At 37.4% G+C, this 27,338-nt stretch overlaps 1 protein-coding gene across 6 annotated transcripts in view; it reads right to left on the bottom strand.

The window, feature by feature from the left end:
* Nucleotides 1-2,938: 2,938 nt before the first annotated feature.
* LOC107858421 (nuclear pore complex protein NUP214) overlaps nucleotides 2,939-27,338 on the bottom strand; it is a 50,756-nt gene continuing 26,356 nt past the window's right edge. For 4 of the 6 annotated variants that reach the window (XM_016703067.2, XM_047405592.1, XM_016703070.2 and 1 more), the window contains 7 exons: nucleotides 20,271-20,328; nucleotides 16,093-16,226; nucleotides 15,884-16,008; nucleotides 15,321-15,660; nucleotides 6,733-6,913; nucleotides 4,718-6,643; nucleotides 2,939-3,264 (listed from right to left, as the gene is read on the bottom strand). In XM_016703067.2, the coding sequence (XP_016558553.1) occupies nucleotides 3,146-3,264; nucleotides 4,718-6,643; nucleotides 6,733-6,913; nucleotides 15,321-15,660; nucleotides 15,884-16,008; nucleotides 16,093-16,226; nucleotides 20,271-20,328 (2,883 nt within the window). In that variant the 3' untranslated portion in view covers nucleotides 2,939-3,145. Of the gene's footprint in view, nucleotides 3,265-4,481; nucleotides 4,585-4,717; nucleotides 6,644-6,732; nucleotides 6,914-15,320; nucleotides 15,661-15,883; nucleotides 16,009-16,092; nucleotides 16,227-20,270; nucleotides 20,329-27,338 lie in introns of those variants that run through there. The other 2 variants (XM_016703068.2, XM_016703069.2) reach the window with 2 other exon arrangements.

Below are 27,338 nucleotides of genomic sequence, written 5' to 3'. Positions count from 1 at the left end.
ATGAAGATATTCCAGACAAGTGGGAATCACATCCGTGGCAAACAAGATGAGAGAATTAAAAATTGGATATAGTGAGGATGATGAGAGGCAGAAGTAGGCCGAAATGTTTTGGGCAGGAGTGATTAGATAGAATATGATGCATCTTTAGCTTACCGAAAACATGATCTTAGATAGGATGATGCAGAGGTTGTGGATTGGGGTAGAAGATTAGTAGGTAATTGAGTGTTGTCTCAGTATTTGTCTATTCTTGTAGTTTTTGGTTTGGTGGCAGCCTAGAGTTGTAGTAGTATTAGCCTATTCACACAGTCTTTGATTTTTATCAATTGTCATGTATTGTTTGTTATGTTTACGTGATCCCACCTTATTGTTTATGTTACTATCCTGCCTTACCTTCCTATTAGTTGTCTTATTTTTCTTTACTACTTTCTTTCTTTGTCTTACTTTTCATGACTACTTTGATTTGCTTCACGTGAGCCAAGGGTCTTTCAAAAATAACCGCCTTACCTTCAAAAGATAGAGGTAAGATCCGCACACACTATCCTTCCCAAACCATACTTCGTGAAATTTCGTTGAATATGTTATTGTGCTAGCCATGTAGCACTATTGGAACTTTTATCTCAATATTTTCCATAATAGTAAGTACTTTGTCGAATTCATATTATATGATGTTTTTAGAGTAAGCATGCCCCTTAAGCAATTACTAATTCCAATAAAGTAAGAAGTATTTTCATTAAATTAATCTAGATTAAGTGGTGCCAATTTAATTCGGTCATCACTTATTTCATAAAAGTGACTTCGGAAAAAATAATAATTAATACCTTCTTAATTATATAAAAGATTAGTTAGGTAAATAATTTTGTTGTTTTAGTAAAATTGGCCCAACTGGCTCCTTTGATTAAACAAACAACATTATATAAAAAACTAGTATCCATTTTGGATAAATTACAAAAACAAAAGCCATCAGTAATCGGGGGTCATAATTCTCACTGATCATTCAAATCAAAAGGTCCCCGTTAGCATTCGTCATTTGGGGATTATAATCTTAAGTATATATAGAGAGAGAGAATCCTTCTACTACATAAGCAAATATTTATATGACCATGGGCTATGCTTTAGCATCTGAATCTTTATGCAGAGCAGTGTTAGACCTGCTTGAAAAGGTAAGCTTCATAGATTTCTACAACTAGCCTGGGATCCTTATCTACGAGTCTCAGCTTGTCGATTTTTTCCATCATCAAAAGTCTAAAGAGCCGTATTAGTCTTTTTGGTTTTGCAAGAAGAGCTTCGACACATCAGCCATCGCAATTATGCAACAAAACTTGGTTGAGAGCTCTCCACAACCTAATATCTACTCTTTTATGTTGGGTTCGAAATCGAGAGGGCGTCATGCGGAAGCTTAAAGTTTGCAGACTATAAAACGATAATAAATCAGATGACACAAAAATATACTAAAAACATATTATTGCATATAGTTTGGTCAATTGGCCTACATATTAAAAACTAATATTATTGAAAAATATGAAAATTATGAAAGAATTCTCCCCCTAAACAAAACTTTTTTAACGATTACATTATGGATTCTACTGTGTTATGGTATGAGAAGGGGATTTTCTATTTATAGGTGTCAAAAACTTTTCCTCCAAGAAATAGGTTAGCCAAATATGAAAAAGAAGTTTACTTTTTCTTTCAGAAAAAGTAAAAATAATTATGATAACTTTTATTTTCCTTCTAAGAAAAAGTACAACTTAAATTTGGTAAGAAAATCGAGGCAAAAATCCTAACAAATCTCTTCTTTTTGGCTTGATTTTCTGATAAAATATTCTTGCTCCTTCTCCCTCAAACAGTCTTCATATATCAACGATCTTCATGTACCACTGCTACTTACCATTATTAAAATTTGACATGGGTTAAAAGTTGGAGCCCTATGCATTAAAAATAAAAGCACGGGTTGATAAGATTAACAATAGAGCCTTATGCATTGAAAGTGAGCACAGATTAAAAGTTCATACATTAAAAATAAATGCACGAGTCGAAAAAATCCCAAGCATTAAAGCAAGTATGGGTTGAAAATTAAAGCCCATAAACATGGGTTGAAAATTATGGATTGTTGAGCATTTGTTTGAAATTTTTCTCCACATGTAACTTTTTTAGGCATATATCTTCATTATCATCCAAATTGTTGCAGCTTGATTTTGAAGCTTCTTTGAACCTGTTTAATCTCGTCTCATCACACCATTGGACTTTTGAACCATTGGCTCTGATACCACTTGTTGGATTCGAAACCGAAAGGACGTTATGCGGAAGCTTAAAGTTTGCAAACTATAAGACGATAATAAATCAGATGACACAAAAATATACTAAAAACATATTATTGCATATAGTTTGACCAATTGGCCGACATATTAAAAATTAATATTATTGAAAAACATGAAAACTATGAGAGAATTCTCCCCTAAACAAAACTCTTTTAATGACTACATTGTAGATTCTACTGTGTAGTGATATGAGAAGAAAGTCTTCTATTTATAGATGTCAAAAATCTTTTTCCTCAAAGAAAGAGGTTAGCCAAATATGAAAAAGAATTTTACTTTTTCTTTCAGGAAAAGTAAAAGTAATTATGATAATTTTTATTTTCCTTCTAAGAAAAAGTAAAACTTAAATTTGGTAAAAAAATTGAAGCAAAAATCCTAACATTTTATGCCCCCGAGTTTTTCTTTTAAAGTTCTGCACTTCGACCAAACGCCGATGAACAAGAAAAAGAACAACAGAATCTAAGGTACCAACCAGAGAATGAGGGATAGAGAAGGGATAATGCAGTGGGAAAAGGGGAGTAACATGGGATTCCAGTCTCAAACCAGATAGACAAAACATGGGTAAATCAGTATGATAAGCTCAATGCCAAGTGGAAAAAGTAATGTGAAATACACAAGAAAGAACGTGAAGAGGAAACACTTTTTAACTTTTAAGTCAGTCCCATTACTAGGCTTCATCCACAACCAATATTAAGACGGTTAACGGACTTCATAACAAAAAGTGAACTGAACCAGAATACAACAATCTACACATAAAACATCTATCACATCATCCATTTATCCCTTTGTTTCTTTCCTGATTTATTCTTTTTCAAAAGTTGTATGCATGGAACCTACTTCCTCATCTGCGTGAAGAGTTCAGAAGGTGGTCTTGCAGTAGATGAACTCCCACTGAATGCAGGGAAGCCATTGCCACCATTTTGTTGGCTGCTAAAAGCTCCAAAGCCACCACCTTCAAAATTTACCAGTAAGAGGGCATCATTACCATGTTAAGTAACCTATATCAAATATTATTAGGAAATATGTGAAAACTTTCAAGTCGCAGACTAAGCATACTTGAGTGTACCACAGATAAAAGAAGGATAATCCTCACTCATTTTCCAAAAGAAAAACACCATTAAAACAGTTTCATTTTTCACAATAAAGAATGGACTAACTTCTCTTTGTTGCTTTAAAACTTCAGATTTCACTTAGGTCTCTTTGGAAAGCCACGTGGTAATTGAAATTGATATAATTACTAAAGTACTAGTAATTACCAGCCTAATAATTACATAGCCTAGTAAGTATGATGACTTGTTTGTTTGTCCTGATGTAATTACAATATAATTACAAGTGCATTGTTTGGTTGCACAAGTGTAATCGTGGTTATATTAAATTTTAAAAATAAAAGTTAATTATCAAAAACTAAAAATTTATATCAAACAAACAAATGTCTTTACAAATGATATTAAATATATATATATATATGTGTGTAAATATATAATGTCTTTGAAAATACATTAATTAATAAACATTTGTCCTTAACTGGTATTATAATAAATAATGGATTTATATTGTTCAAAGTAGTATATTTTAATTAAATTAATCATAAAACTACAAGTACATGATCTTTAAGAATATCATGAAATGCATTTTTGACAAAAAAAATTAATAATATAAATATAATGTCATAAAATATTAAAACATTTAATAAAATGATAATCTATCAATTCTAACTAAAAACGGAATCACTTGCAGTGTGAAATATCAAAGTCAATACTAGTAAACCAAATAAAATGGAACTAAAAGTATAACATAAGTTCAAAATTCAAAACAAAAAAATTAACAAAATACTCTTATGTCAAATTTTAACATAACGTACATAAATATGATTCAAAAGAAAAGAAAAACGTAAGTCTATAATCTTATTCAATATTGAATTTAATTGTAATTTAAAAATTAGAATACTAACAAAATTCTGCTAAATGAAAAAAATAAACATAAAATAAATAAAAAAATGGATAATACGAACAATTGCATGGAATCGCTAAAAGTAAAGATTGGAAAATGGGAAGGAAATGAAATATAATTTTAAAAATATTAGAATAATTAAAATAACAGAAATAAAAAATAAAATAATAAAAATAGAAATAAAAGGAAGACATTAAAAAGTAACCAGTTTATAATTACCCGTATGTAATTACCAACAATTCACAAGCTCCCCCGGTCCCCCGTAAATTGGAGTGTGTAATTACCCCTGCCAATTACACCAATTACCTGACCAAGTAATTACCTAGACAATCATGCCAGAAAGTGTAATTACACCCAAGGATGGCTTTCCAAACAGGCCCTTAGCGTCAATAAATAGGAATGATTTGGTTGAAATATAGGAGATGATTTGGCTGAAATATAGGAGAGCTACATACCTGAGAAGCCTGAACCAACAGCAGTTGGAGCAGCAAATCCACCACCAGCTGTGGCAGCAGCTCCAAATCCACCAGCAGGTGTGGCAGCAGCTCCAAATACACCAGCAGATGTGGCAGCTCCTGCAAATCCACCAGCACCTGTGGCAGCAGCAGCAAATCCACCACTGGGTGCAGCAGAAGAACCAAATCCAACACCACCAGAACCCAGACTGGAGAACCCGCCACCAGTAGATGAAACTCCAGAAAATCCTCCCCCAAAACCACCAGCAGAGCTATTGCTCATAAAACCTATCCCAAAAGAGCTTGCAGATCCCACACCAGTTCCCGGTATTCCAGCACCAAGCTGCCTTGATTGTCCAAAAGTACCAAGAACTGAACCTAAAGCATGCTGCCCTTGTCCAACCTGAGCTGGCTGGCCAAACCCATTCACTGCTGGAGCCTGACTTGTGGAAGTGAGGCTGAAGCTACCAGGAAAGGCACCAAAATTTGCAGGTGATGATGGTTGAGGTGGCTGTATCGGTTGAAAACTAAACGATGCTGGTCGAAATAACTCACTGCCGGAAGCAGTACTTGTAAATAAGGAGTTTAATCGAGATGAAGCATTATTCGGTGACACTGCACCAAATGGATTAGGTTTTGTAGAAACTGGAGTAGAGGCAGTTCCAATACCAAACCCAGCCAGGTTACCCAGTGCATTCTGAGTCATCTGATTATTCTCAGGAGCTTCCTCTTCCATCTCATCCTCATGGGTGACAACATCTGAATCACCACTCTTCACATCAATTGCACTATCAGCCCTTGATGGTGGAATGGCAGAAGCAGAAAATGGCTGTCCAGGTATAGTATTCAAGTCCACATTTGAGACTTGATTTGATGCCCCACGAGAATTGACCTGATTTGCAGATTTCAAACTGGCTGACTGCTCATTTGTGGAATTTGATTGGACCAAAGGTCCATCTTGTAAGTTAGACACACTAATAGATACCACAGGCTGTGAAGCTGAATCTTGTGGTGAATCTATCTTCGTACTTAGATTCGCAAGTGAAGTTGGTCTGTCAGAATCTGTATCAACCTTTGTATCAAGTATGGCAACTGAAGGCCGAGACATGATTGTTGGGGACTCAGACCTTGTACTATCTGCGGAAGGCGTAATGGGTAACAAATCCAACTGTTGAGTGCTTGGAAGAGATGAAGACTCTGTCAGAGAACCAACTGATTGAGAGACCTTCTGATTCGAACCCCTACTGGGTTTAGAAACAGATTCAAATGATGTCCATGTGGATGATATTGGTGACAACATTGGCCCTTGTGAAGAAGACGAAGAGGCTGACGATATGATTTTTGCTTGCGAAGGGGAACTCTGTGTTGATGCTTGGGAAGATAATGAAATCTCCCTACCTTGGCTTTTATTCACAACTTCTGAGTGTATGACCTTCGCAGACAGAGTGAAGGCAGAATTAGCAGCAGCAGCAGCAGTTGATAAGGAATAGTTAGGACTACTGTTAGATTCAAACTGTGTGCTTCCACTTGTCAGCGGTGCATTCTTCCAATCTCTAACAGGTTCTGTTATTCCAGGTTTACCATCAGTATTTGAAGTCTCAGTTGCAAACTTGATTGAGGTCAATGTCTGTGCAAGAGGACTTGACGAGGTTGGCTGCTGCATCCCTGACTGCTGAATGGCCTTTGGTCCACCTCTTTGCGCAATATCTTTAAGTGGTATTGTGCTTCCACCTACTCTTGTCGTAGCAAGATTGTGAGTATCTACTAAACTAGATTGGCTAGTGACTGCAGTCAACTGCGATTCATGCTGCAGTAAGGAGACTGGAGAACTCATTGGTGGCATTTCAGCTGCATTTCTTGGAAGTTCATCTGCCCATTGGAAAAAGGGATTTTCAGGGGACTGTTTTACTGGTGTATCATCAAGACCTGCATATTTTTAGCAAAATATATTTAAATTGCATCACATCCATTTACTGAACAGACATTCAGCATATTTATTGGTTTAGGTTGGGAACCTTTGCTTCTAACTTGTGGTGCAGAGGTAGAAGAGGCATTAAAGATATTTGATTGAGCAGTCGCTGATCTCTGTTTCTTATCCAGTGACAAAAATGACCTATTTGCAGATTCCTTCTGGCGATCTTCTTGAAGGATGATCCTTTTCACAGTTGTTTTGAGAGGTTTGAAGCTAGCCCAATTCTGCCAAACGTCAAAAAAGATACGGCAAGTTAAGCTTAAAACAAAATGAATGATAAAACCAGCACTGGATTATCTAGCCATGAAAATGCTAAATACCAAATATAGTTCTGATGGTACCAATTTAATGAATGCAGCAAGAGAAACTTTAGCTCAAGGAATAACGAAGCTCCACACCTTTGAAAAATCGGACAACAATATCATTTTCCAATAGGGACAACAATTTGAATAGATGCTTAAGTTTGTTCTCTTAATTGCAAGTTCCCAACTACATACCCCATACCTACCTGCATAATTTACTCAATGGATTAGCAGTCAGCAAATCATAACTATTTTTACTTTTGTGCTTTACTATGTAATCTAGCATTCAGAAAGCCCGACAACTTTTGTCTTTCTTTTGCTTTGCAATAATTGCAAGTACACTGTACATATAGATTCTACTCACTAATTTGCTGAAAGATGTCACTGACAATATCTACTTTAACCAATTACTCATAGATTTCCATCCAAAGTTTAATACCAGCCTCTGTGTGGTTACACCACTTCCAACAACCCAGTAGTATTTACAAAGCCCAAAATGTTCATACTTTTTGTTTCAAAAAGCATGTAGTCTCTCTGTCCCAGTTTATGTTACACACTTCTTTTTATTCAATACCAAAAAGAATTAACATATTTCCTCATTTGTAAAAGAGTTCACAAAGATGCACTCTCCTATTTAAAGAATTATTTATTTTAAGAGTAGTTTTGGAACATTGCAATGTTTTCTCATATTTCGTAAACTCTATGCCAGTCAAACTACACATAAATTGGGGTGGAGGGACTATTAGCTTAAATACTCTTCCATGATAATTCACTGAAATAGAAATTAACCTGCAAGCCACTAACGAAAATGATAATAATTGCATGTAACCAATCCTTCTTTGCTAAAAAACCAATGGTTAGTGCCAACTTATTGTGGTTCCCTGGCTCACAACAACCAAAGTCAAGCTCCCAGAATCCTTGTACATTTGCTCAATTTTCTTGCCATGTCAGTGGTACTCCCTCTGTCTTCGCAGTCAGCCCCCACACCCACCCACCCCCACACAAAAAAAAATGACACGTTTCTTATTTGACAAATGTTTGACGACAGCATCAACATTTTACTCATGCTGGGTCCCACTTGTTTGGTAAAAAAGTCTACAAAGGTGTACTTTTCTATTTAAAATTCATTTATTTAAAGGGTAATTTTGGAACATATCAAAGTCTTCCATGTTTCTTAAATTCCGAGCCTAGTAAAACTACATCACATAAATTGGGACATGAGTATATACCAACAAGATAAGTAGATAGTAATACTGATACAAGAAAAGGATAAGTAGGCAGTAAGACTTGACAATGTGGTCTAAGAGCACCAAATCCCCTCTTGGTAAATCTTTCACCTTTTCCACCCAACTACCTCTTTTCAAGTTTTAGTAAGGAGATTCTGCACCTCCACATCCTCGTATTTAGCTACTAAAGGACCTAAATAGGATATGAAGATCTACTAACAAAGGCCCTAAATAGGTGATAGAAAGATTGACCAACTCTGCATCCACATATTTCAGCTGTTTTAACAAGCCCCTCCACTACTAGGACTGAGACAAATGCACATTACTCCCCACTAAATATAGAACCTTGAAGTCTTAAGTTGTTAGATATTTTCATGTTGGACAAATGTCATCTGTAATGTATCCAACACCTATAAAAATATGCTACTGTCCGAGCATAAAACTCAATTTAAAAGCACTTTGGATGAACCATGTCTCTTTCCTACATCATTTTGAACGCAATGCACCTCTCTTCTGTTTATGCTACTGGTCACAGCTTGCAACTGCCGCAATCCCCCAAAGGGCTGTGATGTAGGCAGTATAACATGAAGTAAGAACCAATGACTGTTTCAACAACACTGAGCCTTTTCCAATGACTATCTAGGAAACATCGTTTTTTTCGGCTAGCAGTCCAACTATTCTTTCAACCTCTACCCGTCCATTTCTCCAGTCACTTTTTAGCAACTTCTACACGAGAGCCTAAAAATGATAACTTTTCAGACAAGATTGAGGCAACTTGGAGGTTTAGATCTACGGACATATTTGCCCTCAAGCATCAACATTAAAAATTAAAAGATGCATAGAAGATAAATAATGCTTTAGTAATGGTTGAACAGTAAAAGTTATAGCAGTAACTACAAGTAACTAATTTTTTCCTGGTGACTTTCTGATAACTGTTTAATGACACCATTAGGTGGATTTTTCGATGACTGTTCACTATTTCAGACCATTTACTTACCTTAATTTTTAAGAAAAACAACTCAAGTCGAATTTTCCACCTTCACTTCAAGGAAATGTGTAAAAATATTATGAGTGTGAAATTCTAAAATAGCTATTTAACCACATTAACCTAATATCATATCGTTGACACACAGAAAGAAGGATAATGTAAAAGGGAAGCCCGGTGCACTAAAGCGACCGTTATGTGCGGTGCGCAGGGAAGGATCGGACCACAAGGGTCTATTGTATGCAGCCTTAACTTGCATTTCTGCTAGAGGTTGTTTCCACGGCTTGAACCCATGACCTCCTAGTTACATGGCAACAACTTCACCAGTTAGTCCAAGACACCCACCCCCTTGTAGTCTATTATCAAATTATTAAGTTACTAATACATCTTAGTCTACTCATATTTTCTCACAAACTGGGATTGGTGTTGTTTGCAACCATAGGTTCCTTTGGACAGAAAAATGAGTCTTAGTTGTTGAGCCAGGGGCTGCTCTTTTTAGTAAGTGTTTGAAACATCTCTTTAGTTTTTTTTTTTTTTCAGAATTGTATTTTGGCCTCAAAACTGTGAACAAAATTTCCTTTTTTCTGGGGATAACCATGGTGTCTGGGCTAGCTTGCGTGCACCTTGACTAATTTCATGGGATACCTGTCACTTCCCACCAGCAACATATACCAGGTAACTTTATCCATCAAGGCTATCAAGGCTAGGACAGTGGGAAGAAACCATCTGACGTTTTCTTGTCTTTGCTTGGATTTGAACCCGAGACCTCATGATTCTCAATCCACCTCATTGACCACTAGGCCACCCCCTTGGGTGCAGAACAAAATTGAATCATACACATAGTATAGGGGCAAAATTGCAAAATTGAATCATTTGCATAGTGAAGGTAAATCAAGGCCACTTTGGTTAATTAGGACATGCAGCATATAAATTTAGCTAAAATGCTAATAAAAAATTTAAGAAGTACATAAAATAAGGTTTGTTAGTCAAAAAGGGAAATTTCTAGCCATTTTGATGATGACAATAAGATTAGGGACCAATTTTTACTGGACAGTAATTATGTTTCATTACGCATAGTCCAAGAATATTTTTGACCCTTTACCATAATGTACATAACAATTGCTTAAAATAGTCAAAAATAACACACAAGTAATTAGTTAACAATGCAACTTAGAGCTCGTTCGCACTAGCTGATTAAAAGTATCAAACAAGTATTAAGAACTTGTTTGGCCAAGCTACCAAAATTAGCTTAGGGCCCGTTTGGCCATGAGAATTTTTTCAGTTTTTCGAAAAAACATTTCACTTTATGCCAAATACAATTCCAAGTTGATGTTTGGCCATAAGAATTCCAAATACAACTTGGAGTTGTATTTGGAAAAGTGAAAAACAAATAAAAGCATTGCTTTCACTTTTTTCCATCTTCCTTCTCTCACAAAAATTCAAAAACAACTCCAATTACATTCATGGACAATCACAACTTCAACTTCCACTCCAACTTCAAAAATTTTAGTTTCATGGCCAAGCACCCTCTTATCAAAAGTGCTTTAGAAAATGTACTTTCTGATAGTGGTAATTTGTGTTTGGCTATATTATTTTAGTGTTTTATTTATTTGTGTTTGGCCAATACTTTAAAAAAGTGTTTTTAAGTGTTACAAAAAAGAAAGTTACTACTAATTAATTTTAGTACAAATGAATTTTTAATATGGATAATCTTGTCCTAAAATCAGAAGCACTTACTTTTGGGAGAAGTTATTTTTTTCCGGCTTCTAAGTAAAAGCAAAAATAACTTATGTTACTACTCAAAAACTATTATTTCTTCACTTGGTCAAACACCTTTAATCAATTATTGCAATTATTACATTAATTTGATTTGATGTTTCTAAATTTTTTATTCACCATATCTTCCTCTTCAAACTATTTTCCAGCTATTTGGTTCATCATACACCTAACAAAATCCAACACCCTCCACAAATTTTCTCCACCTCTCTCGTTTATAATGATTATACAAGTAAAAGCACCCTTCAGCTACAATCTTCAATTACTCCATTCCATAATCAAAAGTTATTGAAACAATTGCCTAGTTGCATCTGTGTAAGCAATCTGATGAAGACATCTGTTATCATTACTCCCTCAATCAAGTGCTTTCAATTTAGACGTTTATCTCTTCATGACAATTAGTTGTAGATGAATCTCCCTTTAACTCTCTTTTTTTTTAACAGTCTCTTCCTCTATCAGTCATCTTGAGTTGGGGGTCTATCAGAAATAGGCTCTCTATCTCACCTCTGAGGTAGTGGTATGGACTGCGTACACCTAAGTTGCTCGGACTCGAGTGCGGGTATCTAAGACGGGTACGAATCCGAGAGTTGAATTCATCAAAATTTAAATTTTAAGATTAAGGGGTGCGAATTCGAGTATGGATACAAGTGCCGGGATTTAGCTAAGATAAATTAAAATAATATAAAAATAGAGTTCTAAAGATATTCTAGGTTTAGTTGTCACATTACGTCACTCTTTTTAGTTACTTTTGCAATTAGTTTTACTTTTTTCAATTAGCAGTTATGTTAGTTTGGAAAAAGCAAGGTATAAGAAATCAAATCTCAATTTTTTCCCTCAAATGTGTTCTTGATTTTGGTCAAAGTATCTGGATTCGTTTGACCGAATCTGAGACGCAAGAAACACCCGTACCCGCATCAGCATCGCATCGAGACAGGTTCGGTGGCAAAACCGAAGAGTCTGCACAAAATAGGCGTACACTTACTCTCCCCAGACCCCACTTTGTGAGCATATACTAGGTATACTGTTGTTGTCTTACTCTATCAGTTAAACCTCAGATCCGCATGGCGTATCTCCTCTGCTCCTGGATAAAATTTAGCCCCCTCTCTCATCCCTAAGTCACATACCCCTGCCAAACATCTGTTAATCTTCTTCTGGTCACCCTTCAACTTTCAGTTTTACTGACAGATAGGCGAGATTGCCTTCATCCTGATGAGTGTTCCACCAATATGTACCATTCTAGCACACTTTTTGATATATAAATGGTGTCTACTACTCAAAATACCATCTGTCTAGCAGAACAAGACTCCTTTAGGAGACACGATTGGATATAATCAGGAAATATTGTCAGCGGACTAGTCGTGGGTTTGATCTCAATCTCGCGATGTCCATAAACATTTGCCCTGCCTGGGCAAGTCCTACGAACTTTATTGAGAAAATATATCGTGAAAGGAAAACACGAACACACTATTTTTACTCCAGAAAATTAGTGGTACCAAGAGTTTTACCAAGTACCCATGATAACTCCCCTCTTTGCAGCTTATCAGAAAATATGATATTTTTAAGACTCATAATGCCCATAACACCTTTTAAAGCCTGAAAGTTTTCTATTTTTATTCAAATGGCAACCTGCCTCCAACTATCCTACATGGGACAAAATTTCCAACTCTTCATTTCATGATGCGATGGATGGTGATCCGTTATCTTTTTTTTATCAGGTAAACAATTATATTAACCAAAAGGTCAATCAGCCATATGCAATAAGTGTACCAAAAAGTAAAGAACCTACAAAGTGATATGGTTCTCTACAAAAGACACCCAATCTTCTACACATCACGAAACTACATGGGTGAATCAAAAATAAATAAGGGTCATGGGCTACTCTTTAACTGCTAAAACTGATTTTTACCCCCGATGAAAGCCCTCATATTTCTCTCTCTCCAAATGATTCACATCAAAGCCAAAGGAACAACATTCCATGACTTGCACTCCCCTCTTACTTTTTCCATTTTTCCAGCAAAACAACAGGTCCTCCGCAAATCTACGGCTCGCCCAAGATATACCAAACTAGCTAAACATATCCCACCACAATCTCGTGGTCAGGCTGCAATGTAGTAGAAGATGATCTACGTCCTCACCCGCCTCCTTACATAAGTAACACCCGCTGATGCACACAACGTTTCTTTTCCCAAAGGTTTCCGCCATCGAGATCACTCCTCTAGCAGATAATCATGTGAAAGAAAACAGCTTTCTTAGTACGAAAAACCTTCTCCACCTTAACCAAAAGCTTAACACGGAAGGAGTTGACGTAGAATACACAATTGTTCCCGACTTCCATCTCAATGTATCGGTTTCCGGCTCATAATGTAGGTGTAGATGTAGCAACCTTTAAGACTCATTTAACTCCCAATCCTGAAATCCCTCCTCAACCTCAAATACTAAAACGTTTCCTCGTGTCCCTCTTATATGTTGGACTCTCGTGTTCCTTTGACAAGAAACCTATAAATGCTCAGAAACTCATCTTTTAGCAATATGTCTCCACACCATTTGTTTCCCCAATAACTATCTCCGCTCCCGGCCCCTACCCTAAAAGAGATGTTTTCAAAAAGATCTGCTCATACCTTTCTTGAAATTCCTCCACACTGCACACCCAAAAGTCAAAGCGATATCATTAGCCCCCCCCCCCCCCCCCAAACCACCATCACCCCATATTTATCTACTTTCACTCCTCTCCCTAAGTTATGGATTGGACCTCCACCCTGAATCTCCGCAATCATTTCCTTAATAAAGCTTTGTCAAAGATCCTCAAATCTTTAACTCCCAGCTTTCCCCAACTTTTAGGAGTTGTCACAGGCACCCATCGGACCAAATAATACTTTGTTTCCCCTTCCGCCGAATCCTAAAGAAAGTCTCTGTGGAACCTTCCCAATTTTCCTGTAACACTGCTAAAACAAAAAAATAAAATAAGGGGGATTCTTGATAATATGCTATTAATAAGCACTTCCTTCTCGCCTTTGGACAAATATCAACCTGCTAACCTCTTCTTAATCCTCTGAAGTACAGGATTCCACACATTAATGTCTTTATTTGAGGTCCCCAAGAGTATACCCACATAAGTAGTAAGGAGAGCCCCTACATGCAAATGCAAAACCTAAGCGAGCAAATCAATGTTGTCCACCTCACTAACGGGAATAATCTCACATTGTCTTAGATTACTTTTGAGGCCCACACCACATGAAAACAAGTTGACACTTGGCCTAGAAAACCCAACTGACTTACATCTGCATTACAAAAAACCAGGATATCATTTTTAAACAACAGATTAATTCGATAAGGACCCAACACTTCCAACCGCAACATTGAAACCCTTTATGTGCCCACCACAACAGCTTCATCCATCATGCTACTCAAAGCTTCCAACACCAAATGAAAAGCATGCATGATAAGAGATCTCCATGCCTCAACCCCTTCGAACTGCCAAAACCACACAGGTTACGATTCACCAACACTGAGTAGAGCATTGAAGAATTAAAAAAGCTGATCCATTTTCTCCATATCTCCCCAAATCCCATTCAGCATTATGAAATCAAGGAACTTCCAGTTTACATTGTCATAAGCCTTTTCAAGATCTGGCTTGCCAACACTCTTGGTATACCCTGCTTCTTTCTAGAATCTACCACTTAGTTTGCCACCAAAGTTGCATCCAAGATCTGCCTACCTTCCATAGAAGCATTTTGTGAAGATGTAACAATCTCATACAGAACCTTCTTAAGTCTATTAGAAAGCACCTTAGATATGATCTTGCAGATGCTTCCCACTAAACTAATAGGTCAATAATCCCCGATGCTCGTTGCTCCCTCCTGTTTTAGGGGTAATGACGATGAATGAAGCATTTAAGCTCCTCTAGAACTGCCCTCTTTCCTGAAACTCGTCAATCATCTGCAATATCACTCCTCACTATACTCCAAAGTAAATCCGTCAGGGCTGAGGCATTGTTTTATACTACACAGCTGCGTTAAAAGTCACTCCCTCATGAGCACAATAAGTGAAGTAATGAGGTTTATAGCAGTCAGATCAGCAATACACAACAGCAGCAGCTATTTATATTGAAATGTGATGTTTTACACCTAAGTTGCTCGGACTCTCCAAAAATGTTGTCGCACCTGTGTCGGATCCTTCAAAAATATACTATTTTTGGAGGATCCGACACACACCGTAGACATTTTTGATGAGTCCGAGCAACTTAGTTTTACACAACATAGCAATGCCGCACCTAAAGTTGTTCCAGTTGTCAAGTTGGAAATGGAAATTTCATCAGCATCTTAATTGAAGGTTGGAATATTACCCGATCAAGTGAGTCACGGCGTCTCCTTGCTGTCTCTGGTTCAGAGCTCTTCATAGGACTTGTCTGCTTTCTCCTGGATCGTTCTTTAGCAGCAAGAAACACTGATAATTCCTTGTTAAAAGGTGTATTTACATCCTTTTCCCTAACTGGAGACTTGTAAGAGGCACCATCATAGGATAGACCGATTGTTTCAAACAATTCCTTCCTAACATTCTGACGTTTTGCAGGAGAATCAATGCTCAAATCAGTCATCAGTTTTGAGAGACTTTCAGAAAGCTGCTCTGCTACTGCTAGCTGTGTAGTCATTGTGTTACGTAAATTGTGCAAGGACTGGAAATTCCTGAAATGCAAATAGCTCCAACGTTCACCCTGACTTTAACCATTAAAGATGAAAAAAACAAGGTTCTGGTACAGAGGGAATGCAGGTTGGAGAAGCAATTTTATTCTTCTCGGGAAAACAAAGTTGGGAACAATACATGCATTGAAGTGATAGTAAAAAGTAGACAATCATAACCAAGATAAACCTAATTGTGTAGTCAAAGACATCGAGAGAAAACCACTACCTGGGTTGTCCAGGTCTGCTCTGGAAACCGCTTTTACTTGTATATATCCTGCCAGTGTCACCAAACTTATTCAACTCAAGAGTGTTAAAATGTCTCTCCAATTCTATAAGCTGGCTGGTTAAGCTCTACAAAAAGGTAATCAGAAGTGATGAGTAAAACACTAGGAAGGGAAGGAACAAAAGCATTAACTTTGATCATTCTAGTGGCACCTTATTAACTTTGTTTACATGTTGCCTCTTTAACTCCAGTTCAGAACATAATTTCTGGCGATTCCAGAGATCCCAATACCGTTCATCAGTAGCTTGCTTAAATATTCCTTCCATGTATACTTTCCTTGCCAAAACTGGAAATTAAAAAGAAGAGGATACATCACAATGATGACATCAATGTCATCAACAATAATAACTATACCTTAGTCCCAAATAAGCTGGGGTTGACCATATGAGTCCTCAATTCATCATTTAAGCTCATTTAATATCATCATCATACTAAATAAAATAAAAGTGGCAAAAAGGTTTTATATATATAATAATAATAATAGTTCTCTAAAAAGTCACTAACAGCTATTAGCCCAATGTCTTTGATCACACAGTTTTTCCCAAATAAACGGAGTGATTGTGCTATTGTTATATGGTTTTAAGCTCCAACATCCGAAAAGAGAGGTGAGACAGAAATTGAAGAGAGAAAAAGCAGGGTTTTCAGGAGATAATCTGTGTCCTCTGAGCATATCCCTAGTGCTTCAAGATGTACATTCCGAAGTTGATGCGGCAAAGCACGAGAATTTCATAAGATAATGTCCTTTGAACATATCCCTTGGCTGATTTGACATTGGCAAAGACCAGTGAGAAATAAGAGAAATTGAAAGAGGGTAGTGCTAAGAATTAGGACAATTCCCTAATTTCCTTTTATGGAAATTGTTAACATAGTACGAGACCATTCCTTGTAAAGAAGATGTTCCGAATGCGGATGATTGTGTAATGAGGAACAGGAATTATTTTCTTTTCCTTTTCACGAATACTAGTAAACACTATTTAAATATCAACATGCTTGAGGGAATAATCAAGAAATTCTATTCCCAATTCTCTTCTACATTCACGGAGTTTAAGAAAATAAAAATATTTTTCACATAAAAGCCAAATATAAGCAAAATGCTAAAAAATATCACTTTAAATGAGTGGTGATGACAGACAAAATAGTTTCAGAAAATTGAAAGGTCATTCTTTTAGAGACAGACTAGAAAAGAAAGTGGTCACATAAATTGGGATGGAATGAATGTGTTTAGCCCCATTAGAGTCCCACAAAGGTTGAGTGTATCCTATATAGTTTTGGACAATTCTCAAGGTTGAGTGTATTTTATATGGTTTTGGATAATTCTCACCTCATGTTGGTTGGAATTGAATAAGATCTAAAGTCTACTTTTATTGACATAGTATACGACTTAGACCCATCTCGATCTTGGTTTACCTAGTGTACGGTCCAATATTATGTTATTCATGCTCCAAATGCCCAGTCATGGGCACGTGCAAGAGGTATAACAATCCCACACTGATTTAGGCTAGAACGTGTAGCCTCTTTGCCTAGTCTTGCACAAACACCTTCTCACGAGCTACCTTTGGAGGTTGAAAGATAGATCCAAAATCCTGTTAATAAGTCTAGATTGACCCAACTCATCTTTACCCAATAAACTTTGAGCAGTAACTGTTTAACACCCCTTTCTAAGGTAACTATAATTGGTAAATGAAGGGTTCTAGAGCATAAAAAATAATCTCAGTTTGCACAAAAATTTGAGGCATAAAAGAAAATCTAGGTTCTCATTATCATATATTCAGAGGGAATATAAGGTTCTTGGACTTTTGCAGTCTGCTAAACTATTGTTCAAGTTAACCAGGCAAAAACTAATAATAGAACTAATGCAACATTGACAAGTAAAAGCACAAAAGTACGATCTTAGGGAGAAATTCAAGGCCGAAATAAACTATTACTGCAAAACCAAAAACTGCATCTAAGGATTCTCCATACTCACAGAAAAAACCACGATATCTCAACTGCCTCAACAAACTACTAGCACCTCCAATTTAATTAATGTGAGAAATATAAGAGAAGAACATCATTGAATTGTTGCAGCTACATTATTACACTGAATTATTACACTGAGACCCTATTTATCGACACTACATTTCAATCCTTTTCCATGTAGGACATTACATTTCAAGCCTTTTCCAATTAGGATTCTATACACTATTCCTTCTCCTACTCATATTCTAACACTCCCCCTCAAGCTGATGCATACAAGGCATAAGTACCAAGATATAATTAATACGAGGACCTGCGAGGGACTTGATGAAGATATATTGCAAGTTGATCACTCAACTTCATAAATTGTGTAACAATATCTCCTGAGAGTATCTTTTCTCTAACAAAGTGATAATCAATATCAATGCGCTTAGTCCTCTCATGATGAACTTGGGTAATCAGTGATTTTGACTCTTTACCCATCACATGACACAATGATGTTTGATTTTCTGATATCCTCATTAAGGGTTCAGACTTAATCATAGGACTAAATCGAAATCAGTGATGAACGTTTGCAGAAACTATATTGAACCACCAGAAAAATCGAAAAAGGTCTGGAAAATCTCGCCGAAAACTAACAAATGTCGTCGGATTAGGGTTCTGGTGTTCTAAATCCAAAACAAAACTACTAGAAAGGCTCACAAGGACTGGCGAACCTATAGAAAAAGAATTGCTCAAAAGACTGGTTGGTACGGAAAGGCTCACAAGGACTAGGCGAAACAAGTCTGAAATAGCCAAAACAGTACTGAAGCCGCCGAATTATTAGATTTGACAGCTGAAAAATGATCAAAAGCTGAGAAAATTATATGGGTAGGGTTGGAATGATAGCACGACCCTAGTGGAAAAGAGAAATTATATAGGTAGGGTCAGAATGATGGCACGAGCCTATTGAAAAAGAGAAATTATACGGGTAGGGTCGGAATGAAGGCACGACCCTATTGAGAAAGAGAAATTATATGGGTCTCCTACTCCTAATCTAACAATTAATATTGTTTACTAACTGATGATGTATATGATATGACTTTAAGAAAATATATTCTTCAACCTTCACCGTATTTCGCTATTTTAAATTGTTGAAATCACCATCTAAGGACAATACAAATATTCTGAAGATGAAGAACTGAAAAATAAAAAGAAAGAAGGTATTCTGCATGGTGGGGCAGGGTGGATATTTGAAACCCTTCATTAACATTCCTAACTAGTTTAAATAATGATGGCTTTTTTATTCTTTTTTTTTTTTTTTTTTGAGAAAAAAATCACGATACATGTAGTGCTTACGTAAGTCTAGATAAAGCACTTAAAATAGCTGAATGAGAAGCTAAGACACCAAGGCCAAATGAGAAACTAAGACACCAAGGCCAAAGTCTCAACCACATTCAACTCATACAAGTACAAACCTCCATGATGGACTGCAGCATTTGGTGCCCGACTACAGTGGTTAGTCGATTAATTTTAGCCAAGCTGAGATCTGTAACAAACACAAAGCTTTCAACAACCATGCTATATCGTTTTCTTCCTACATAACTCACTTAGCCAAAGACAGGAGCAGACGAGGATGAAATATTATGCATATCCAATGCTTGCAAACAAACAAAACGTAATTTATCTCTAAATAATCCGAGCAGCGTTGCTAAATCATGGAAGAGAATATACATCTGACTAGAGGAATACGTAAAAGCAACACGAAACTAGGTCATTGAATATTCCATATGCACCCTTCCTGGATGTGCAGCAAAATCTCTTGCATACCATTACAATTATCAAACTTGTGATTTGCAATTTGATGGCACCAATTGACTTTTTCGTCCTCAAATTAAGACAAAATCTGTCTATACTTCAACTAAATTTGGTTTCTCTCTCCTAAGTTGCCCGGACTCTTCACTTCCGATGCCACACCAGTGCGACACGATGCGGGTGTAGCTTGTGGGATCCGTTCCGGATTTGAACAATTGAATTTGGTACTTTGACCAAAATCAATGGAGAAAATCGGGGCAAATACAATGATTTTTGTAATCAAAACAAAAGCTACGTTGAAATTGAAGAAATTGGAATAGCATGTATATAGAACTTTCTATATCAGTTGTTTCCTCGGAATACCTTTTAAATTTTCCAGGAATGTCCAGATCTTGGAATAATTGAACACTTATTAGGAGTAAAAAGAACGTTTTATTCATTTGTCTTGTTAAAGCTTTGCTTCATCAATTTTTTGTCGTAATTATGTTGTCTACATCTCATAAATGATTAACAATACATAGGAGATCATGGTAATAACAAGTCAGCATATTTAATTTAATGGACATGATCAGGGATATACCTTGTACTGTCTTGTCAAGGAGAAGCTGGACCTCCCCAAGTTGCTCATCCATTACCGCCTGCAATTAGAAGAAGGAATATTTCTAAAACTTATGCAGCTGTAATTCTGCCATGTGTGACCAGGAGGTCACGGGTTCAAGCCTTGCTCTGGCAGAAATGCAAGGTAAGGTTGCGTACGATACACCCTTGTGGTGGGGCACTTCCCCGGACACCACGCATAGCAGTAGCTTTAGTGCACCGGGCTGCCCTTTATGCAGCTGTAATTCTGGCAAGTGGAAATACATGAACAATCCACCCATTTTTCGCATAGAGGCTTCTGAAACTTTCTCCAATTGACGGAAATTATCCTAACTTGGAAAATGGTTAGCGCTTGCTGATTGACAAAATACTAAACTCAAATAACAAAATGCACTCCAGAAAAATTGCCCTTTTTCTTACTAAAAAGGGAAAGAAGAAGAGTTTGAAATAAGACACATCATTCACCACAGGTATCTAAAATTTGGTTTTTTGCGCTTCAATTCTATTCATATACCCCTTTTTCCATGTTTTAGAGACTATTGGGAAGAATAGAAAGGAAAAAAAAACGAGGAAGAAGTAAAGGAGTAAGGTGAGATAATCTACAATTGAGAGGGGAGGGAGATGCATAACCACAATATCAAGAGAATTTTCACAACAATATTGATAAAAGTAGTAGTCCTCATCCATAGTAGTCCTCATGCTCATGATTAATAAAAGATCCAACCAGAATCAGCGGAGCTGGTGGTTTAATAAAAAAAAAAAATAGAGGAACTCCTCTCAATAATTTCTTTAATCTCTCTTGCCCATGGAAGGGGAGCCTTGGGGTAACTGGTAAAGTTGCTGCCATATGACCAGGAGGTCACGGGGTTCAAGCCTTGAAAACAACCTCTAGCAGAAATGCAAGGTAAGGGTGTATACAATACACCCTTGTGGTGCCCGAAGTTTACAATACACTCTTAGCAAGGGAGCTTTAGTGCACCGCGCTGCCTTTTTCTCTTGCCCGTAGAACGGTGCCATAGCAGAGAATTCATCGGATGGAAGTCTGTAAAGATTTAGACAAAAGCATTGTATTTCTATGATGTTTGGTGGCCTATGTTTCCCAGTTCACTTCTACTGCAGGTTTATTTGTCTTGGTTTGCCGCAATTTTCACTTGCATCAAATCTTAGTAACCCCTTTTTTGGTTAAAGATACCATATCTTAGTAACGGAAGATGTCACATTTGTCCAAGCTCCAGCAATGGTAAGACATTCTTAACAAGGCAAAACTAATGGTCTCTGAAAAGTCATCATCACAACCAAATATGCATTAGATTTGTTTACAAAATAAAGTAAACCATAGGAAAGCCTTCTCCCTTCATCTCCTCTACCATTGCAGTTCAGCAAGTTTGGGACCTCAATATCTAATGTAATGATATTGAACTGCTCTATGCAACTATGGAAAGAGTAGCTAACGTCCATATAGATGTATCCTCCAGCTGTCAAACTAGGAGATAGAAATTACAACCAAGCAAGACCATCAACTACTACAAAGCAACAGTAGCAGTGCCTTCTACTGATCTTAAACCAGAGTTCCAGGTTCAAGCCAGTTTAGGACTTTCATTATTATATTTTATTGGATGAAGCACTTAATATTTGAGATGTATGCAACTAATAGCAAGATTAGCAAAAAGCCATATGTTCAGTGAATAAACCTCCCACAAGTTACTTATGATTGCATCTACAAAAGTTAGAAAAGTAGACTTCAAATAAAAATGAGCATCCAGTAAAAAATGCTCCCAGACACACTTTTCGAGGTGAAACCTTTCTAGCGTACAATTCACTCCAACAACTTTCTCAGGGGGGTTTTCCAGCAACTAATCTGGAACTACACCATGGAGGAAGAGAGTATTTACTATAATGCAGGTTTTAAGTGATACGAAATTACTAGAATTAAATCAGAAGCAGAGATTTGGTAGGAATGGGTAGAATACAGCAGATATTTAATGAGAAAAGTTAAGATCAGCCATAAAGTTTTGAAGTGGATAGCATTTGTATTTATTGAGGCGACAAAAGAACAGAGAAAGACAGTTAAAGAGATGGAGCATGAAGGATCATTTCTCGGAATTCTTCTGCACCCTTAAATACAATGAGAATGGAAGGTATATCAGTTTTATTGCTATTCAAGGGGAACATAAAGCTGTCATCATTACACCGGAGACCACATTAAATGGAGGTTGGGGAAATATAGCTCAGAAAATAGTCAAGTTCATTAATGCACAAAGTACAGTAGAAGCAGAGCATGTCAGCACGAAACAACTTGAATCTTCATTCAAGGAAGCCTTCATCAGCAACAGATGGACGACAGAGGTGGCAAAAACTTTTCAGATCCAGATCAGCAACAACAAAATTAACATCAATGGGGGCTCGTCGATCTCTAATAAAAACCTACTTGGCAGATGCATAATCGGAACATTCCAAAGACAAGCACAGGAGACATTGAACGACGTCCGTAGATGGTCTTGCAATACTTGGAAAACAGTATTCAGAGTCAGTGTCTTTGCCATGAACGATGGGAAATTTCTTTTCAAACTTCCATCAAGGAAGGTGGCAGAGCATGTGTTGTCGGGGGAATGGATACGGAAGAAACATAAGGTAGGTTCAACTGGAATGGTGGAGTCCAGCAACTGGTTGCTGGCCAGATGATATCAAGAGAGACTGGGTTTGGATAAGACTTCTAGGTCTTCCGTTGAGCCTATGGTCGCCAAAAAAATTTCAAAATGGTCGGCGACCTCTGTGGGGGCTATGTGGAAACTGAAGAAGTAACAACTTTGAAGAATCACTCTTCACCTTTACTGGGCACGCATCAAGGTGAGAGGTGATGGCAAGAGGGTTCTGAGAGAGATCGAAATAGATAGTGATGGATTCTCTTACAATATTCCAGTATGGGATGAGGCGCCGGTGACGGTCAAATTGGGGGAGAAGAGAGAAGTCACGTTGCTAAGTCCAGTGGATAATGGGGGAAGAAATATTTATCCATTAGATAAAGAAAAGTGGCCACAGTTACATTCAGTAGACCACGTGGGAACATCGTACAAAGGGGGTAGCATAAATAAAGGGTTACTTGATAACAAGCTGTCCAAAGAGGGCCCACAAACTTTAGGGATGAGACAATCCATCCAGAAGACATATATGGGCCAGAATATGGTCCAAACAATTGCAGACCCACTTATTACTGCTCAACCAAAACCCTCATCAAATGAGGCCCTGCTGGAGGACATTTTTAATATTGAAGTACTTGCAAATACAGCTTTTAAACCAAAGCAGAACACTATAAACACCCACGCATCAGCAACAATTACGAATGGAGAAGAGGTAGAAGGAGATGCCCAGTTTAATCAAAATATGGTGGAATATATCACCGAAGAATCCCAACCCCGAGAATCCCCACGACTTGGCGACATGCAAATAACTGAACAAGTAGAAGATTTGAATTGCTCAAGGGAGGATGTTACTCCACTCAATGTGCAATTTCCAACAGAAGAATTGGATCCAGATTTTAACAGTCCAATCTAGATTCATCGGCATATCCTCAGTCTTAGCAAATAATTTGGATAGAATCTTAAGGTTTCAAGGACCAGGCGCTAGCCTTATTCATGAAAATTGATGGCAAGAAGCAGGAAAGAATAGACAAACAACAGAACTAGACAAATGCTAAAAAGAAGGGGGCACAAGAATTAAAAGGATTAGAAATGAAAAGCAGATTCATGAATAATGGTACTAGAAGCAAGGGGGGATATCTGGTTATACTTGATCAATGAAGATCAACATAGTATCTTGGAACGTTAGGGGGTTGAATTGTATAAAGAAGAGGGCTTTAATAAAAAACATGATCCAGTCTTAGAAAGCGGAGGTGATATGTTTACAAGAGTCCAAAGAAAAAGGGGATATCAAGGAAATAGTGAAGGACATATGGGGAAACAGATGGGTTAAATTCGACCAATTAGAGGCCAGTGGAACCCGGGGTGGAATTATCATAATGTGGGATAGTAGATTAGTAGTATTGGTTCTTGTTCAGTGTCTAGTAAATTTTCTGGTAAGAATCAAGACTTCTCTTGGCATCTGACAGGTGTGTATGCACCTAATGATCGTTCGTAAGGAGAGGGAGGAAACATGGGGAACTTGGTGCAGTCAGGGGATTCGAAGGACCTCGGGTTTTATGCGGGGACTTTAACACAGTCGGGTATCCATCAGAAAAGAAAAATTGCAATAGAATCAACAACGCAATGACAGACTTCTCTGAATTTATCGTAGATTTGGAGCTGGTAGATCTGATTTAATAGGAGGTCAGTTCACTTGGAAAATGGCGGACAGACAAACAATAGCAGCAAGACTAGACAGATTCCTTATTTCAGAAGAATGGGATACAAGCTTTAGAAATATAAAGCAGTCGATTCTCCATAGAGTGACCTCTGACCACTCTCCACTTTTACTGCAATGTGGTGACTGGGAACACACCAAGACATACTTTAAGTTTGAGAACTGGTGGCTGCAAACTACAGATTTTGGGGCAAAGGTTAAGATCTGGTGGGACTCCATTCATTGTTCTGGCAAACCTGACTACATTTTAGCCTTCAAGCTAAAACCATTGAAGGAAAAGTTGAAAGAATGGAGTAAAACTATTCAAGGTAACCTTAGTTTACACTAAAGCAGAATGTTCTTAAACAGTTAGTTGAGTTGGGAGGAAATTCAAGAACAAAGGGGGTTGACAAGAAAAGAATCAGCTACAAGACTGACTCTAAATATGGAATTTGAAGATATTGCAAGAAAAGAGGAGATTACATAGAGGCAAAGATCTAGGGCGCTATGGTTGAAACAAGGTGACAGGAATACAAAATTCTTCTATAGGACTGCTAATGCACACAGAAGGGTCAACACCATTAATAAAATCTCATCGAGAAGGGATATTTTAACAGACCCAGTAGCCATCAAGAAAGAGATAGTCTCGTACTATGAAAAGCTTTAGTCAGAACCAGAGGAATGGAGACCACAGTTCAATATGAGAGATTGCCCAATGATTGATGCCAAAGACAATGAGATGCTAATGACCACCTTTGAGCCACACGAAATCCTGCAAAGTATCAAATCATGTGCAGGGGACGAAGCCCAGGGCCAGATGGGTACACTATGGCTTTCTTCAATCAGTGTTGGGAGGTAATTAGCTCGAATGTGATAGCAGTTGCACAAAATTTTCATGCAGAAGGGTTTTTTGAAAAAAGCTACAATTCTACATTTGTGGCTCTTATTCCCAAGAAAGTAGGGGCTATTGAACTCAACGACTACAAGCCAATTAGTTTAACTGGGAATGTATACAAGATCATATCAAAGATGTTAGCAGAACAACTGAAGAAGGTGATACACAAAGTGGTAGACAGACAACAAATGACTTTTATTAAAGGAAGACAAATCGTGGATGCAATTCTAATAGCTAACGAATGTGTTGATGCTAGACAAAGGAATAATGAGCCAGGAATTTTGTGCAAACTTGATATCCAAAAAGCTTTTGATCATCTAAACCGAAAATATCTGCTTAGCTCCTTCAAAGGATGGGTTATTGTACCAAATGGATAAAGTGGATCAAACACTGTATTAGTACAATAAAATTTTCAGTCTTGATAAACAGAAGCCCAACTGGATTCTTCCCCTCACAAAGAGGTTTAAGACAGGGGGATCCGTCATCCCCTTTTGTTTTCATTTTGGCAATGGAAGAAATGAGCAACATGATTCAAACCGCCAGATTAAATGGTTAGATCAAAGGATTTCAGGCAAACCCCAGACTAGTGAACAACCGAGAAATAACTCATCTACAATATGTAGATGATACTTTGGTGTTTTGTGAGGCCTCAAAAAGATAAGTTCTGATTCTAAGGATAATTTTTATCTTGTTAGAAGCAATATCAGATCTCCACATTAATTGGGGAAAGAGCTACATATATCCAGTGAATGACATTCAAGAATTGGCAAACATTTTAGGCGGTAGGGTGGGTGAACTACCTAACAAACTATTTGGGTATGCCTCTGGGTGCTAAGAGCAAATCAAAGGGGATTTGGAACGGTGTGCCAGAAAAATGTGAGAGAAGGTTAACAAATTGGAAGAATCAATACATATAGGGAGATTGACCTTAATCAACAGTGTGCTTGATGCAATCCCCACTTATATGATGTCTATATTTCCTATCCCTGTTAATGTGATCAACAAGATAATACTTTAAGGAGAAACTTCCTCTGGCAAGGCAATGAAGACAAGAAGAAATTCCATTTAGTGAAATGGGAAGAATTGACAAACAACAAGAAGGAAGGAGGAATGGGAGTCAGGAACATGAAAACACACAATAAGAGTTTGATGTTGAAGTGGTTAGGGAGATATGCCACAAAAGAGAATAGGCTATGGAAAGATGTCACCAGAGTTTATATATGGAGAAGAAGACAACTGGACAACAAACCAAGTATCTACGCCATATGGATGTAGCATTTGGAGGTCCATTAGGAATCTCTGGCCTTTATTTAAGTCAAAAATGGGATACAAGGTCAGGAATGGTAGAAAGATCTCATTTTGGAATGAAAACTGGATTGGTCAAGCCCCTCTAACAACTACATCCAGAAATTTTCAGCTTGTGACAACAACAACAAGCAACAGTGGCGGATATGTGGAATGTACAAGGATGGAATCTCAACCTTAGAAGACTTTTGAATGATTGGGAACTGATGAAAATAATAGAATTCTACAACACACTTGCGCAGTTCAATGGTTTCGTGGAGGAGGAAGACAGGTTGGTTTGGCAACCTGACAGCCAGGGGAAATTCTCAGTAAAATCTGCTTACAAGGTTCTAAACTCTTGCAACAATCAGGTGGAGTGCTGGCCATGGAAAATGGTATGGAAAGTTAAAACTCCACACAAAGTGGCCTGTTTTAGCTGGTTATTGGAGAAAGAAGCAATTCTGACTCAAGAAAATCAGGCTAAAAGAGGATTTCAATTATGCTCAAGATGTTACTTGTGCGGTGAACATACAGAGA

This window comes from Capsicum annuum, chromosome 2 (assembly GCF_002878395.1).
Source record: "Capsicum annuum cultivar UCD-10X-F1 chromosome 2, UCD10Xv1.1, whole genome shotgun sequence".
NCBI classification, from domain to species: Eukaryota; Viridiplantae; Streptophyta; class Magnoliopsida; order Solanales; family Solanaceae; genus Capsicum; species Capsicum annuum.
Note: the sequence above shows the minus strand (reverse complement) of the source record. Positions and strands in the feature narration are given on the sequence as shown.